We start from the raw sequence: 15,764 nt of genomic DNA, 5'->3' as shown, positions 1-15,764 counted from the left end.
AAAAATCAAACCCATTTTCCTGTATAGTAAATAATGGGTGATGGAAGGGGAGGTGGAAGAAAGTAGGGTCAAAAGGGTCACAAGGCTTTTCCATCGGTTTACCCAGGGTAACGGAAGTGTCCATGTTGCAGAGACTGAAGGTATGAAACTAAAAAGACTCCACACGGTTGTGCCAAGCTGATGTCTGTAAATACCTACACTATGAAGACAGCATGTTCTCAACTCCAGCTTGCAAGTTGTATTAAATAATGAATGATGTAAATTAGACTGCCTTATTTATTAACAAGTCTAGTGTGGCTTATGCAACCAAGCTCCAAATTAAAATACATGGCTCTTAAATGCATATAAGCCATGATCCAAAGTTCTAAAATGCCCAATGGAGGGGCTGAGAAGTAAACATCAGAGTAATAAAAACTGATGCCTTTCACTGAATCTTTGTGAATGCCAGGATTTTTTTAAGTACAATTAATTGCAATGGCAAAGCTTACTAAAGTAAGAGGGCCAAAATCAATGTATTAATGACACAACATCACAGCTGCTTAACCAGGCCAACAATAAATTGCACATAGAGTCTGTGATAGGAGAAGCTTCAAATTCTATTTAGGTTGTGCTAAGAGGAAAAATATAAGGCTTGTTTCAAATATTACCCCCAAAACAGAGAATACCACTGAAGAAACTCAAAAAAAGATCCGTGTTGGTCTTCATAAAGCATGTGCAACATAAAAATGCATGCCCTTCCACAAAAACATGGATATACAGAACACTACCGAACTGTAAGATGGTAAATTTTAGGTTATGTATTTTTTTTTTTTTTTTACCACAGCTAAAAAAATGCGTGACTTCTTTTGACTGTGCCTTTTACCACTTGGTTGAAACAGAACTTGTCCTTTGCAATGCACTTTGGTACTTAATACAACTGGGATTTAAACGGCCAGTTACATAATTCCAACAACAGGCTTCACTCTTGAATTCCATTGCATGTGACATTGGTACTGTGTTTAAATTCATTTTAACACTGCTGTGATATAACCATTTCCAAATAACAGGAGCTGCCACTTAGCAGTGTGATGCAGAGCAGGCGTTATACATACCTATAGATAGATATAGATCTGGTTATGTCACATTAGTGAGCAAAAAATATAAAACAGGTACTGTGATGGGAAGATTTTTAATAAAATAGGTTCAATGACTCTGAGGACAAAATGTCAGCTTAGCTTAAAGTATGCATGTAAAAACAACAACACAAAAAGATCCTACCTCTTAATCTATACATTTTTTAAATGTTCAGCTATTTGTGTTCTCAGAACCCTAAGGGCAGGATGGTTTAATATATAGATGCTAAAAGAGACACCATTTTTGAATGATGTGGTAAACTGTTGTTTCAGCAAGTTGTGTGTTGTTAATCACAGTTTATTCGATACATTATTTCTATTTTTTAAAAAATAGGAGCACGTAACTTCAGCTACGTGCCATTAAACCAGAACTTTACGACGACAGGTTATTTTAGGAATACCACTGGGCCTAATATCAAAGTTTTAAAATATGTATAATTTGGTTCCAACTGTAGCTGGTATCCACTGGCCAAGAATTTAAAAGTTGTTCAAGAAAATATTAACATGTAAGAAAAAGAACACAGATTGTGTCATATAAGGATGAGATGAAACAAGCGCATCCACCGATGTCATTTTGAGGTCAAAAAAGCAGAATTCAAAACAATTATATGGAGTACTTTCCAAATAAGTATTGTAATATGAGTTACAGATAAAGGCACTGGGGCACAAACTGGCTGGGCTCACATGAAGCTGAGATAGAGCAGAGAAACATACTTTGTCTCAGGACTCACATCTACTCAGCCAGACTACTATTACTAACCTAATTCCCTGTTCTCAACACTTAGCCCTATATACCTCCCCACTCCCACAACCCCAAGAGGTTTTCAAATCAAAAGGGAAAATAATTAAAGTAGAAATTAGAAGCGCCACGATTGAATGAATAACTATGACACACGTTTTAGTAAATATTTTAAAAATCTACTTTAGAAAAGCTGAAAATAGGAATCTGCCATCAGATATAAAAGAAGCAACAACAATTGTGAAGACAGATATAAGAAAGCTCTGCTGAAATCAATTGATTCCATATACATTAGATAGCTAAGATCAGGAAGGTCTGAAATAATAATTTTTTAGATTTAAAGATAGTTTTATTTCCTTTTTCTCAGATCATAGCCTTAAAAATTATCAAAGAGAAAAACAGTTAAAGTGAAAATGATCAGCCCTATCTTATTTCTCTCTTCATTATATGCATCTATCACCTAAAATAGAATTTCAAAAGCACCACCACCACACACACAACAATATCTAACTGTGTAAGACACTCCCCATGGTCTCAAAACAGTCAGAAGCACTCTGAATTCCATATGGCCTCCTCCATCTAAATACTGACACCCCATCTCATGCAAAAGATTCTGACAAAAGGCCACAAACTTTGGACCAACCTGGTAAGCCTCAACCAGCCCAGTCCAAGACCACCACAGTTGGGGCCCTATCCACCCTTGCTCTCTGCTCTTGCTCCTGCTCTCCTTGCCAAAAAGATAGAGATCCTAGCACCCTGGACTCAGTCCGATAGTTGGCTGCTCCCAACATGTCTCAGCTATGCTAGGCTTGAACATTCCCCTCTGCTCTGCTGTCATTTCCTTCTGCCTGAGGCTTACACCATAAGCATCAGCAGCAGAACAGGCAATAGAGACTAGGAAGGTCTCTTACTTACAGTAAAAAACAGGTTATCTTGGTCAACTACGTTGGCAGAAACATGGTTGTATGTTTTCTGTGGAAGGAAAAATGCATGCGCACTCGACAACCGGAAGGCCACAGCCCAAGCCCCACTTTAGGGCTGCCTATCTCAGTATCAAACACAGTAAGGAAAACTGGGAGAAACTTTGCCTTACAATCTTGCACGTATATAAATAAAATCTCGTGTTAATGAGATGTATGGAATGGCAGCATCCTTAAGGAAAAAATAACAATAACAGCCCAGTAGAGGTGACACAGGAAAGCTAGAGAAGGGACTGGCAAGTTCTTGCTTGGTAATGTGTTTGTCACAAAGCATCAGAAAAGGAGAAAAGAAATACACAGTTCTGTTTCTTCAAGCCACAACAAGCTCAAACATTTCCAGGGATACAGGGGTCCAATGCTTAAGCCAGCATTCATCAGAGTTCTACCCACTACTTTATCATCCAGCCTAGTCCTGGGAAATTATTCAATGGGCAATTAAGAGTTATAATCCAAGTGGTCTCAAAATCATATCTCTGGGAAGTCAAGTCCAAATTAAATCACACCAGGCTTTTAGGCTTCCAACGATCACATCTTTTCTTTTGAGCGAGTGCATTTCAACACTCAGAACTTCTCCTCTTACAGATCATTTTCAAGGCCATCTCTGGATGCCATCATCTTAAGCAAAATCTGATATATCAAATGAAAAGGGAAAGTGGTTAACTCAAACCTCAAAAAAGATGTTAAGGGAGAGACTGTCACTTCCTTCAACAGATTCGGGAAAGTTAATTATTTTAACCTCTTTTCTAGTGAATATTAATGGAACTTCTAACACAACATACACACAGCACTTTATGAAACAAAAATGCCCAAAACTAAGTTAGTGCATACAGAAAGCCTAAAGCACACCCAGCAGAGCTTTGAAATATAAAAAGCATAGTGAGTTCCTTCCCACGAGGAATACATATATAATCGGCATATGTATATCTATATTTAAAACTTATTCTAAAGTGTCACACTTCTGCACTAGCAGTCCCAAGCCAGTGAAACAGACAGGTAACTGACAGATGACCCTGTCCTGCATCTCTTGTCTCTGACTTCTCCCCACTCTTGAGACAGCATTCACTTCCAGAACCTACCCATCTGGCCAGCCCGGGCCCTAGGGGCAAGGAGAAAAAAGAGGAAAAGCTTCAGGAACTCACATTTCGGTGATGTTCTCAGGATCTACACTGTTAGGTTCCAACCTCGGAAATGCCACGATGCCAGGAGAAGGGTCGCTGCACCAGATCCGAGAGGCACTGCATTTGCAGGACGTGGGACAAGCGAGAGCGGCCCTCCAGAAACCCACAACCAGCCAGCAGAAGCCCCAGAGCCGCGCCATGGCGGGTCCATGCCACCTTATCCAGGACGACATCCCTAGCAGCCAGTGCCAGCCCGAGTGCGTGTCCCCGCGCTGCACCGGCCGGTTTCCCCGACCTGTGCGGGGAGGCCTTCCCCGCGCTTGCGGCTCTCTTGACTCCTCGGTGCTTGCTGCGGGCGCGCCGAGTCCAGCGTATCACAGGCTGAGCTGGTCCGGAGCGGAGCGTATTCCGGCAGGCGGCAGGGTTCACAGTGACCCCGGCATCGCGAACCGCTTTACAGGGGGGCGCTACCGCCGCTCGGAGCTCCGCCGCGGCCGTAGCTGCACGGCCCGGCGCGCCGGGCACCGACCGGCGGCGCTCCCGGGACTCTCTGGGGCGCAGGCTCCTTGTTAGACGCGAATGGGGGTCCGGTATGCACCTCGAGGCTGAGGACAAACAGACACGCGTAAGACTGAGTGTAGGACCCCCAACACCACTAATTGGAGCACTCTCCCTCTGCGCTCGCGTCATCCCCACCCCGATCCCAGCCGGGAGACTGTGGATGGATGAGTGCCCAGCTCCGGCCCAGGAATCAACTTGCCCCGCGATGGCACGGACGCCGCTGGAGCCACCAGTGTGCCCACTCTCTCTTCGAGCCTGAGGCCAAGGGAGGGGAGGTAGGGAAAGGGTCCCCGAGACAGGATTCCATGGTACAGGCCGGGCGAAGGACCCTTTAAAGGGGAATGCGGAGACTGCCGGCAGCTTTGGCTCCGCGACGGGGCCCCCGAATGATGCTGCAGAATCCGCCACGGCCGCTGGGTGCCGATGGCGCGGGCAGGTGGCGCGGCACGTCCCACCTGGGGAGTAGCCGAGGCCGCCCCAGGGGGAGACAGGGAGGGCCGAGGCGACCGAGGGCACTGTCTGCGCTGCTCACCCGGGCTCCGGCGCCTCACGCCCACCGGCGGCGCCTGGGTCCAGGATCCTGCCGCCGGGGACTGAGCGCGTAGAGCGCGAGCGAAGCAGCCAGCGAGGCTCCTGCTCCAACCCAATTCCGGGAGCCGCCGCCGCCGCCTCTGCTACTGCTGGCGAAGTGACGTGAGGGCTGACGCAGAGCAGGGGCAGAAACTCCAGAAAATTAGTCTGAAATCCAAAAACACACACGCGCTCATACACACACAAACCCATAACACCCTCCAGACAAAAGCACCAGGGAGGGGAGGGGAATCTGGGGGCGAGCAGGGAGGAGGGAGGCATCAGTGCCACTGGCCAGAAGCAGACAGCAGCAGCATGTGGGAGTGCACACACGCGCGCACACACGCACGCACACATCCTGGCCGTGTAGACACGCGCGCGCGTGCCTGTGTGTGTGTGTGTGTGTGAATTTACATCCAGGTACCTCTAAGATGAACCGTTCCTCCGACGCCTCCCGGTCCCTAATTCACACCCCAGTCTCTTCTACAATCGCGGTAGAGGCTGGCTCCCTTTTTGAAATGGAAACCGTGCTTGGTTCAGCTCTGAAAAATGCGCTGATTCTTATTATAGGAATCCTCCCTCCCTTCTCCCTCCCCGCGTTCTCCTTTCCCACCCTGCCTAAAAGGGAGGGCAAGCTATCCTAAAAATAAATAAATGTTGTAAACACCAAAACGTGTTCTGCATTGGTAACCAAGGATCACCGCCCCCATTCCGGGCCACCTATTTGGGGATCGGTGGTTTTGGAGGGGCTTCCTGTTGGTGCTTTTGCAGAGGGAAGGGAGTCTCCAAACACAATTCTAGCTCTCTAAGTGGGTCTTTTTCCTGCCGTTTTCTGCCATCACACGCCCGGGAAATAGAGACATGTGAGGGGAAGGGAGCGCGCCTGATGCGTATTCTAAAGGCTCGGTGGCCACCCGGGCCTGTCCGATGTGTGGCGCCGCGTCATTTTCTCTCATCCTTTAACCTGTCGGGATGTAGCCATTCCCAGATCGTAGCTTCACTCCCCGCGATGCCCACCCCCACGCAGGGCATCCCCAAGCCCTTGCTCCCCTGCCGTACCTTGCGCGTGTTCATGTGTGCGCGGGTGTGCGCGAACGCGTGCCCTGCGCCCGCGCTGCCCGGAGCACGATATGCATCCAGCTACGAAGAAGCCAGGCGCGGGCAGAGCCTCGGGGTCTCACTAGGGACAAATTAGGCGATCCGGGAGGGTCGGGTGACAAACCGTAACTGTTCTGCGGGCGCAGTTAAATGACGGCTGCGGGGCATTCGCAAGCCTTGTCTGAGAATCCGTCTTCCCTTTTGCGGCTCGGAATCTGTTTTTCCGCAGTCATTTAAAAGAGAACTGGGAAAATGCACCGCAGTGCCTGACACTTCCGAGGGCTCTGGTGCCCCCGCGCGGGGAGAGAGCGCCCGGCACGCTCCGGAGCACCAGCCCACGGCCACGGTCGCGGCGGGCACAGCGCTGGGGGCGCGCTCTGGCGCCAGATGCGCAACCAGCGGCGCCCGACGCCTGCGCGTCCCTGCCGGGCCAGTGAACGGCTTGCCTGGCCTCGCCGAGGTCCGGCCCGGGTAAAAAGGCGGCCAATCCTCCGCTCCAGCGAGAGCAATGGGTTGGCGTCTCGTTCAAAATATAGTAACAGTCACTGATCTACCCGTAGAGGCTGGGGATGGGAAGGATCGAGAAACCGAACGTTAGAGTGAATGCTCGGATATAGGCCAAGCATTAAATATTACGAAGGGAACGTAAAACATCTAGTGGGGCTTTTTTGTACAGATCCTGGGCGCTGAGTGTTACCGTGGGAATTCTTGGACGGCACCCAAAAATCTTGCTGCAGGTCCCGAAGGCAAGGCTAGCAGGTCTGTCTCACCACTGTCACTCGGCTGTAACACACTTTGAGTGGTGAACGGCCAGGCTGAAGTTTACTCCTCAGCAGGGCCTCTCTCGATTTTCTGCTAGGTGAGGACGTGCCAAGGAAGAGAAGCAAGGGCAAAAATGACCTGGTCTCAGACGCACGTAAAACTCCTCCTGTCTTGTCAGTGCCCCTTAAGTGGAGAAGCCCCTGAGGAACGTTTGGGGAAGGAAGGAGTGTGTGTGTAATCACCCACATCTCTCTCACACTCCCATACTCTCAGCCCATTTTTCTAAGAAAGGGCCCATTTGCGCCCTAGTGGCTGCAGCATGTCAATGGTATGGAGAATAGGCAGTTTTACGGTGGTTTGTACACCACAAGATTCCAATTATGTTGGAATATTTGTAGAATTTCTATTAGAGTAAATATATGCTACTATTATAGTTGGATTCTAAATATATTCCACTAACTGTCTCCCACTTAAAATTAGGATTTGCGGTCCTACTTCTAATCACCCTACTTCTGCTCTACTATTTCAACCATAGCAGTTTGTCTTTTGGACAGATAATTTACTTATCATATATATATTTTAAATTTCTCCCAGCAGAATGTACACTCCATGAAGGCAGGGATTTTTATCTATTTTGTTCATTGATATATCTCAAGGACATAGTAGGTGTTAAAATGTATGTGTATTTTTAATGAATAAATAAAATAAAATAAAGTTGAGATCTTACTTTCTTAACCTCTAATTCTGCAAGAACCTGGATTATTCCCCCAGACACGCTCCTTCTCACCTTCAAAATTTCAAATCTTCCTTGTGTTTCGAGTGCTCATAGCACTGCTTAAAACCTTGCCTTACTTTCTGTCTCATTTAGTAGCCAGATATGCTTCAGCACCGGGCCAGAGAGGGCCTCCCACTTATTCATGCTGTTAACTCAACACCTCCAAGGACAGTGTCTAGAACACATTGGTAATCAGTAGTTATTTCTTAACTGATAGAATTGTGGGTCTATCTGGATTTTAAGACCTATAAGATATGTCCCAGAGATCACTTCAAGGATTCTCAGATCACAACTTTGTAAGAGATGATGAACATTTTTCAGATGAACAACATAGAGATGATTTTTTTCCAGATCCCTTCAATGCAGGCATAGAAACAAAGTGTTGCAGGCTCCTACCTGCACTGAACCATGATGTACCTAGAGCAATGTTTCTCAAACTCTTTTGACCGTGATCCACAATAAGAAATGCCTTTTATATCACAACCCAATGAACACATACATAAAGGCATACACTAACAAAAAAAGAAGCGTCACAATACAAAACTTCCTTACACTTAGTACATAGAATAAACTAATATATCCTCTTCTACACCATTTCATTCTTGAATGCATGTAATAACTCAATACATTGATTTTAACATCCAATACTGAGTTGTAAAAAAATAAGTAAGAATACTGCCACCTTCTGATTAAAATGGAGTAATAGGGAACAGATTTGTTCTCTCAATCATATGAACAATACACTGAACAAAATATATTAAAGTTAAGACAGTGGATATAAGACAATGAAGGTCATCATTCAGAGAGAAGGAACCCAGGCAGAGTACAACTACCTAAGTTGAGGAGACTAGCTCAAGAGAAATCAAGGAGAGCAGCATTCACAAGACAGAGTAGCAAAGAGAAGAGTATTGCACAGAAAGAGCTATGGACATCTGCAGAGGGTTCCTCTCAAGTATTCAGCATAGTGCTGACAGACACATGCAGGTGATAAAGCTACCTGAGGCCAGAGAAAGAAGTACTGAAAAGATTAAAGAGAACAGAGTTAAAAAAAATCAAAAAGAAAATGTAAAACACTATGTATCAGAGTTTGTGTGATACCACTAAAGCAGTTTTTAGAGGGAATTTTATAGCACTAAATTCCTGTATCGGGAAAGAAGAAAGATCTCTAACCGGTGACCTCAGCTTCCACCTTAAGAAATCAGAGGGAAAAAAGAACAAATTAAACACAAGGTGAACAGAAGAGAGGAAATAATACAGAGCAGAGTGGAAAATAATAAAATAGAAAATATAAAACCAATAGAGAAAATCAATGAAATCAAGAGCTGGTTCTTTGTGAAGATGAATAAAAAGAGCTAGTCCAACTGATCAGAAATAAAAAAGAGAAAACACAAAGGACCAATAACAGTAATGAGAGCAATTAAAACACTGAATATTTTACAGATATTAAAGAAATACTATGGATATATTGTGAACAACTTAATGAAAATACATTTAACAACTTAAATGTAATGAACATATTCTATGAGAGATACAAAGCCAACAAAACTCACTATAGAAGAAATAGAGTACCTAAATAATCCTGTATCTATTGTAGAACTTGAATGTGTGATTAAAAACTTGCCACAAAGAAAACTCCACTCCCAGATGGCTTCATTGGTGAATTCTACAAAACAATTAAGGAAAAATAATACCAATTTTATACATACTCTTCTAGAAAAATGAAGCAGAAGAAATACTTTCCAATTCATTTTATGAGGCCAACATTACCTTGATACTGATATACAAAAACATTACAAGAAAACAACAGTTCCTATGAATGTAAGTGCTAACATTCTAAGTAAAATTTCAGTAAATTGTTTTAACAATACATCACACATCCAAAAACATCATGAGTAAGTGGAGTTTGTCTCATGAATCCAAGTTGATCTCATGGAGGCAGAGAGTAGATCTCATGGAGGCAGAGGGAGAATGAGGGTTACCAGAGTCTAGAAAGTGTAGTGGGGGTAAGGGAATGTTTTTCCAAAAAGCAGTTATAAGACAAGGAAATCCACTTTCACCATTTCTACTCAATATTGCATTGGAGATTTTAGCTAGTGCAATAAATCAAAAAAAGAGAAATAAAAATTCAGGTTGGAAAAGAAGAATTAGACTGTTTTTCTTAAAACATACAACATTGACTCCTGTATAGAAAATTTAATAGAATCTATGAAAAAGCTACTCATACTAATAAATGAATTATCAAGTTTGCATGATACAAGATAAGTATTTACAAATCAGATATATTTCTATATGCTAGCAACAATCATGAATTACCTTTTTAAAAACTATGAATTACAATAGCCAATCAAAAATATAAAATAGTTAGGATTAAAGCACAGCCCATAAATAGAAAAATATAGATACACTGGATTTTATAAAAATTAACAGTTTCTGCTTTCCAACATATACCACTAATAGAATGAAAAAAATGCCAAAAAATGTAAGAAATATCTGAAAATCAGGTATTTGATAAAGACATATCAGAGTATATAAAGAACTCTCAAACCTCAACAATAATAAAAAAAAATTTTTTAAGTGTGTAAATGTGTTGAACATATACTTTACCAAAGAAAATATACAGTTGGCATGTAAGCACATGAAAAGATGCTCAACATCATTAGTCATTGAGGAAATGCAAATTAAAACCACAATGAGATAGCTACACACTAATTGGAATGCCTGAAATTTTAAAAAACTGACCATATCAAGTGTTGACCAGAATATGGAGCAACTGGAACTCTCATACACTACTACTGGGAGTGTAAAATTGTATGGCTACTTTGGAAAAGTATTAGTTTTTTGAAATGTTAAATGTATACTTACCAGGTGATCCAACCATTCTACATCTATATATTCACCTAAAAGAAAGAAAAGCATATGTCCATACAAAGACTTGAACATGAGTGTTTATAGCAGCTTTATCTTTGTATGTAAAAACTGTAATAATCCAAATATTCATTGACAGGTGAATGAATACACAAATTGTGGCATACCCATACAACAGAATGTGACTCAGCAATGAAAAGTAATGAACCACGCTTGCAGTCATATGGATGAATCTCAAAATAATTATGCTAAGCGAAAACGTCAGATAAAAAGGAGTATATGTATGATCCCATTTTCATAAAACTCAAGAAAATGCAAATAAATAGATTGTGACAGAAAGTAACTCAGTTACTGCTGGTGAGGAAAGAAAGAAGGAGGCAGGGAGGAGCCAGAGGGAGCAATGACAAACGACACAAGGAAACTTTATGATGATGGATGGATTGTGGTGATGGTTTCAATCTGATCAATTTGCATGCTTAAATGTTTAGCTTATTAGCAATTATACCTCCATAAAGTTGTTTTTAAAAACAAAAAAGAAATGCTGACCTAGATCCTCCAATCATCAACTTCTTGTTCTGTTGGAGTTCCTTTAGAACCTCCAATTTTAGGATGCTATTATAAAGTTTGGAGATTTTTTAAATATACTCAGATTCTGTAATGTTCTAGTTTTAGAGGTACCTACTCTGTTATTTCTTTTACATATTGAAAAAGTCTGGGGAAACAATAATATAATAAATAGAAGACACAGTGGCCCATACCTAAAAATGGGACCTGAATGTCCATTAATGGTGGAACAATTCAATAAATTATAATATAGTCACGTGTCCCATTATGATGTTTCCATCGACAATGGACTACATATACCATGGTGAGCCCATAAGATTATAATGGAGCTGAAAAATTTCTATCTCCTAGTGACACTGTAGCCATTTTAATACTGTAGTGCAAGGGATTACGCTCCTGTTTGTGGTAACACCAGCATAAACAAACTGCACTATCATTTGTGAAAAGTATAGTATGTAAAATTGTGTATAATACATCTATAATTGTTAATAATGATAATAAATGACTATGTTACTGGTTTATGTATTTACTATACTTTAGCTTTTGTTGTTATTTTATAGTGCACTCCTTCTAATTTTTTTGGTTTGTTTTTTGTTTTTTGTTCATTTGTTTTTTGTTTTTTGAGACGAGTCTCTCTCTGTTGCCCAGGCTGGAGTGCAGTGGCTCATCTCGGCTCACTGCAACCTCCGCCTCCCGGGTTCAAGCGATTCCCCTGCCTCAGCCTCCCGAATAGCTGGGATTACAGGCTCATGCTACCACACCTGGCTAATTTTTTGTATTTTTAGTAGAGACAGGGTTTCACCATGTTAGCTAGGATGGTCTCGATCTTCTGACCTCATGACCTGCCCGCCTTGGCCTCCCAAAGTGCTGGGATTATAGGCATGAGTCACTGTGCTTAGCCCCGTCTACTTATTAAAAAAAGAAGTCAACTGTAAAACAGTCTCAGGCAGGCCCTTCAGGAAGTATTCCAGCAGAAAGCATTGTTATCATCAGAGATGACATGAATGTAATTGCCCCTGAAGATCTTCCAGTGGGACAAGATGTGGAATGGAAGACAGTGATATTGATGATCTTGACCCTCTCTAGGTTGAAGCTAATGTAGGTGTTTATGTGTTAGTTTTTAACAAAAACGTTTTAAAAGTTTAAAAAACTATACATTTTAAAAATAGAAAAAAAAAGCTTATAGAATAAAAATATAAAGAGAGAAAATATTTTTGTATAGCCGTATAAAAAATGCATTTGTGTTTTAAGCTAAGTGTTATTACAAAAGAGTCAAAAAGTTAAAAAATTAGAAAATGTATAAAGTAAAATAGAGTAAGCTAAGGTTAATATATTATTGTAGAAAAATGTTTTATAAATGTAATGTAGCCTAAGTGTACAGTGTTTATAGGGTCTATAGTGGCACACAGTAATGTCTTAGGCCCTCATATCCATTCATCACTCACTCACTGTCTCACCCAGAACAACTTCCAGTCCTGCAAGCTCCGTTCATGGTAAATGCCCTTTACAGGTGTACCATTTTTTACTTTTATTCTCTATTTTTACTGCACCTTTTCTATGCTTAGATACGCACTTACAATTGTGTTATAATGACTTATTATATTCAGTACAGCAACATAGTATACAGGTTTGTAGCCTGGAAACAATAGGCCATAACATATAGTTGAGGTGTGCAGTAGGCTCTACCACCTAAGTTTGTGTAGGTGTACTCTGTGATGCTCACACAACGACAAAATCACCTGACACGTTTCTCAGAATGCATCTCCATCATTAAGTGAATACATAGCTGTACTTCTATTCTTTACACCAGTATATACCTAATTAAAAATGAGTTTTATAAGGACGTGTGCAGTGGCTCGCGCCTGTAGTCCTAGCACCTTGGGAGGCCAAGGTGGGCGGATCACCTGGCCAGCATGGTGAAACCCAGTCTCTACTAAAAATACAAAAATTAGCCGGCTTGGTGGCAGGTGCCTGTAATCCCAGCTACTTGGGAGGTTGAGGCAGGAGAATCACCTGAAACTGGAAGCGGAGGTTGCAGTGAGCCGAGATCGCGCCACTGCACTCCAGCCTGGGCAACAAGAGCAAAACTCTGTCTCAACAACAACAACAAAAAAAAAGAGTTTTATATAGATTGGCTTGGAGGTATATCCACAATATATTAATAATGCATCTTACATGATAATATGTAGTCTGAGCCTGCAAAAAAAGCCAGTATTTGTGAATCTGTTTTGTTTGTTTGTCTATGGAGAAAAACAGAGAAGTATTTACACCAAATCACAGCATTAGTAATCTAGAGGAAACAGAGAGGTAGTTTGGGGTAAGAGGAGAAAAGACCAGGAAACTTGTGAATGCTTATTTGGAACTTAAGCCTCCTTACCCATACCCTGCCTAATTTTCCTCTTTGCATTGCCTCTTCCCCTTCAGATCCAGTGTTATCCTATTTCTAGAGTTCCTCCCGTCAGTGGAAGGAACTAAATCTACAAGCATGTTTACAATCCAAATAATGTTCATCACCAGACACTTCATTTTCCCAAGAATGTCTGTATTTTAGTAGAGGACACTGGGAAAAAGATGTAATCCGAAGGAATTTCAGGTACCAAGGCAACCATAAAAGAGGGAGTATTTGAGGATGGAGGACTCAACACAGGTCTCATGGAACCAAAGGCTGATATTCATGATTAGCACCACGCATGCTCCCTCTCACCCCAACATCCTCTTCTGAAGTTTACACAGTTTCCTATTGTTTTCTACCCAACATCCTCCAACTCTGAGTAAAGGTCTCACTTTTCCTACCTCTGCCTAAGATGATCTGTGAACTGTATGCTACCTGGTCACTCTGAACCACAGCCAAACCCAAGATTTCATCCCACTTCCTTTCTTCTCTGTATCCAAATCTTCCACTTTGTACTTTTCGTCATACACAGCACATACCAAGTCAACACAGACTTATAAAGTTTTTATGAACACCTAAAAGGAAGAGCATATGGAGAAAATTCAGCAGAACCTCAGAAAACTGGAGTCACAGGCACGTGGGTGATCCTTAAATCTAAGTTGCGGGCCATCCATCTGACGAGGTTTCATGGTCAGCTCTGGATTATTATTAGTTCATGTTGGCCATCTAGATCAATACCCATACCTGCTCACGTGTTTCCTGTTTTGTCAAGGTTTAACTATTATGGCTTAATTCATTAATTAAATTTAATTACTCAATCCTGTTAATCATGCCACAGTCCCAGTGTCCATTCTCCCATTCTTCTCTTGAGTAATAGAACACTTGATCATACTCAGTCAATGACTATATTTCCCAACTTCTTTTGAAGTAAAGGTGTGGCCATTTGACTAAGTTTTTACCAGAGAATTTAAGTAGAAGTGATGTATGCAATTTCAACATCATTTCTTTGGAAGAAAGTTATTTCTTTCCATTTCTTCTTCTCTTTCCTTTCTGCAGACTGGGAAGTCTATTACAGTACCATGTCACAAAAGAACTTAAGTTGTTACAAATAAATTTACTTATGCTTCAATGAACAATTATAGCATGATGTTTCAGTGCTACTCTGCCTATATTGTGACAGTCAACTGTTCCTAGTTCAACCCAATTCACAATCACAATTCATGCAAAGAACAGTTTTATGGCCATGCCCTTTTTAACTACATGGTGCCATGTAGTTAAAGACCCACAAGCATTATATTGTATCAGACCTCTGCAGGTGATTAACCAAATTGTTGCAGGCAGGCCCCAAATTGGGAATTAGCCCAGAAAAGTTCTGGGCTTCACTCAGGAAAGAATTCAAGAATGGGTTGGTGGTAGAAGAAAACAGCTTTACTGAGGTGGCAATGTTACAGTTCCATGACTGCTCCTGCAGAACAAGGTTACCCCAAAAGCAGTCTGTTCGAGTGTAACAGCTCAGGGGCAGGTCTACAATAACATTTATACTCATTGTAATTACATGCAAATTAAGGGGAAGATTATGCAGACATTTCTAAAAAAGAGTGGTAACTTTTGGGTGTTGGGTGTCAGGTCGTTGCCATGGAAATGGGTGGTAACTTCTGAGTGTTGCCATAACAATGGTAAACTGACATGGCACTGGTGGATGTGTCTTATGGAGAGGCTCTTTGGCCTCTTCCCTATTTCAGCTAGTACTCAATCTGACCTGGAGTTTGAATCCTTACCTCTGGAGCCAAGTTCCATCTCCTACTTCAAAATATTCTTCCAAGTGGGGTAGCAACCCATTACTAAGTCAATTTAGTGGCTTGTTATTAGGATATTTCTAAAGGAATAGACTAGACAATGCTAGAATAGGAAACAGCAAAGGTGTAAAGGCAATATTGTTTCATGAAACTTTATTATAGGTTGTACTGGATTTCGTGGTAGATGTATTTCTTATTGTGGTTCACAGTCAAGTTTGAAATCAACTGGCTGAGCACAATATTTCAACCATTTGCAGGAATCTCCTGTACAAGGAGATACAATTCCTAGTCCCGGCTTCAACACTTCCAACAACTTTCCTTAATCAGGATATTAGAAATAAGCACTCTACAGATTATTACTGAAGTTAGCTATAACTATCATCATCTCTTTGATTGCTGTAATTCTCTTGTTTGTCATTGTGTCTAGCAGAG

The 15,764-nt window shown here is 41.8% G+C and overlaps 1 protein-coding gene across 19 annotated transcripts in view; it reads right to left on the bottom strand.

Moving 5' to 3' along the window:
• The window catches only part of NTRK2 (neurotrophic receptor tyrosine kinase 2), a 366,376-nt gene extending 359,973 nt beyond the window's left edge, over window positions 1–6,403 (bottom strand). For 3 of the 19 annotated variants that reach the window (XM_031934033.1, XM_023229539.2, XM_023229540.2), the window contains exons 1-4: window positions 6,140–6,403; window positions 5,505–5,622; window positions 5,043–5,248; window positions 3,971–4,554 (exon numbers count right to left, since the gene is read on the bottom strand). In XM_031934033.1, coding sequence (XP_031789893.1) covers window positions 3,971–4,182 — 212 coding nt within the window. In that variant the 5' untranslated portion in view covers window positions 4,183–4,554; window positions 5,043–5,248; window positions 5,505–5,622; window positions 6,140–6,403. Of the gene's footprint in view, window positions 1–2,766; window positions 2,852–3,970; window positions 4,555–4,709; window positions 4,899–5,042; window positions 5,249–5,504; window positions 5,623–6,139 lie in introns of those variants that run through there. The other 16 variants (XM_031934032.1, XM_031934038.1, XM_031934035.1 and 13 more) reach the window with 15 other exon arrangements.
• Between the last annotated feature and the right edge of the window lie 9,361 nt (window positions 6,404–15,764).

The sequence above is a fragment of the Piliocolobus tephrosceles genome, chromosome 14, assembly GCF_002776525.5.
Source record: "Piliocolobus tephrosceles isolate RC106 chromosome 14, ASM277652v3, whole genome shotgun sequence".
Taxonomy (NCBI): Eukaryota; Metazoa; Chordata; class Mammalia; order Primates; family Cercopithecidae; genus Piliocolobus; species Piliocolobus tephrosceles.
The sequence above is the reverse complement of the archived record's forward strand: the minus strand, read 5'-3'. Positions and strand labels throughout refer to the sequence as shown.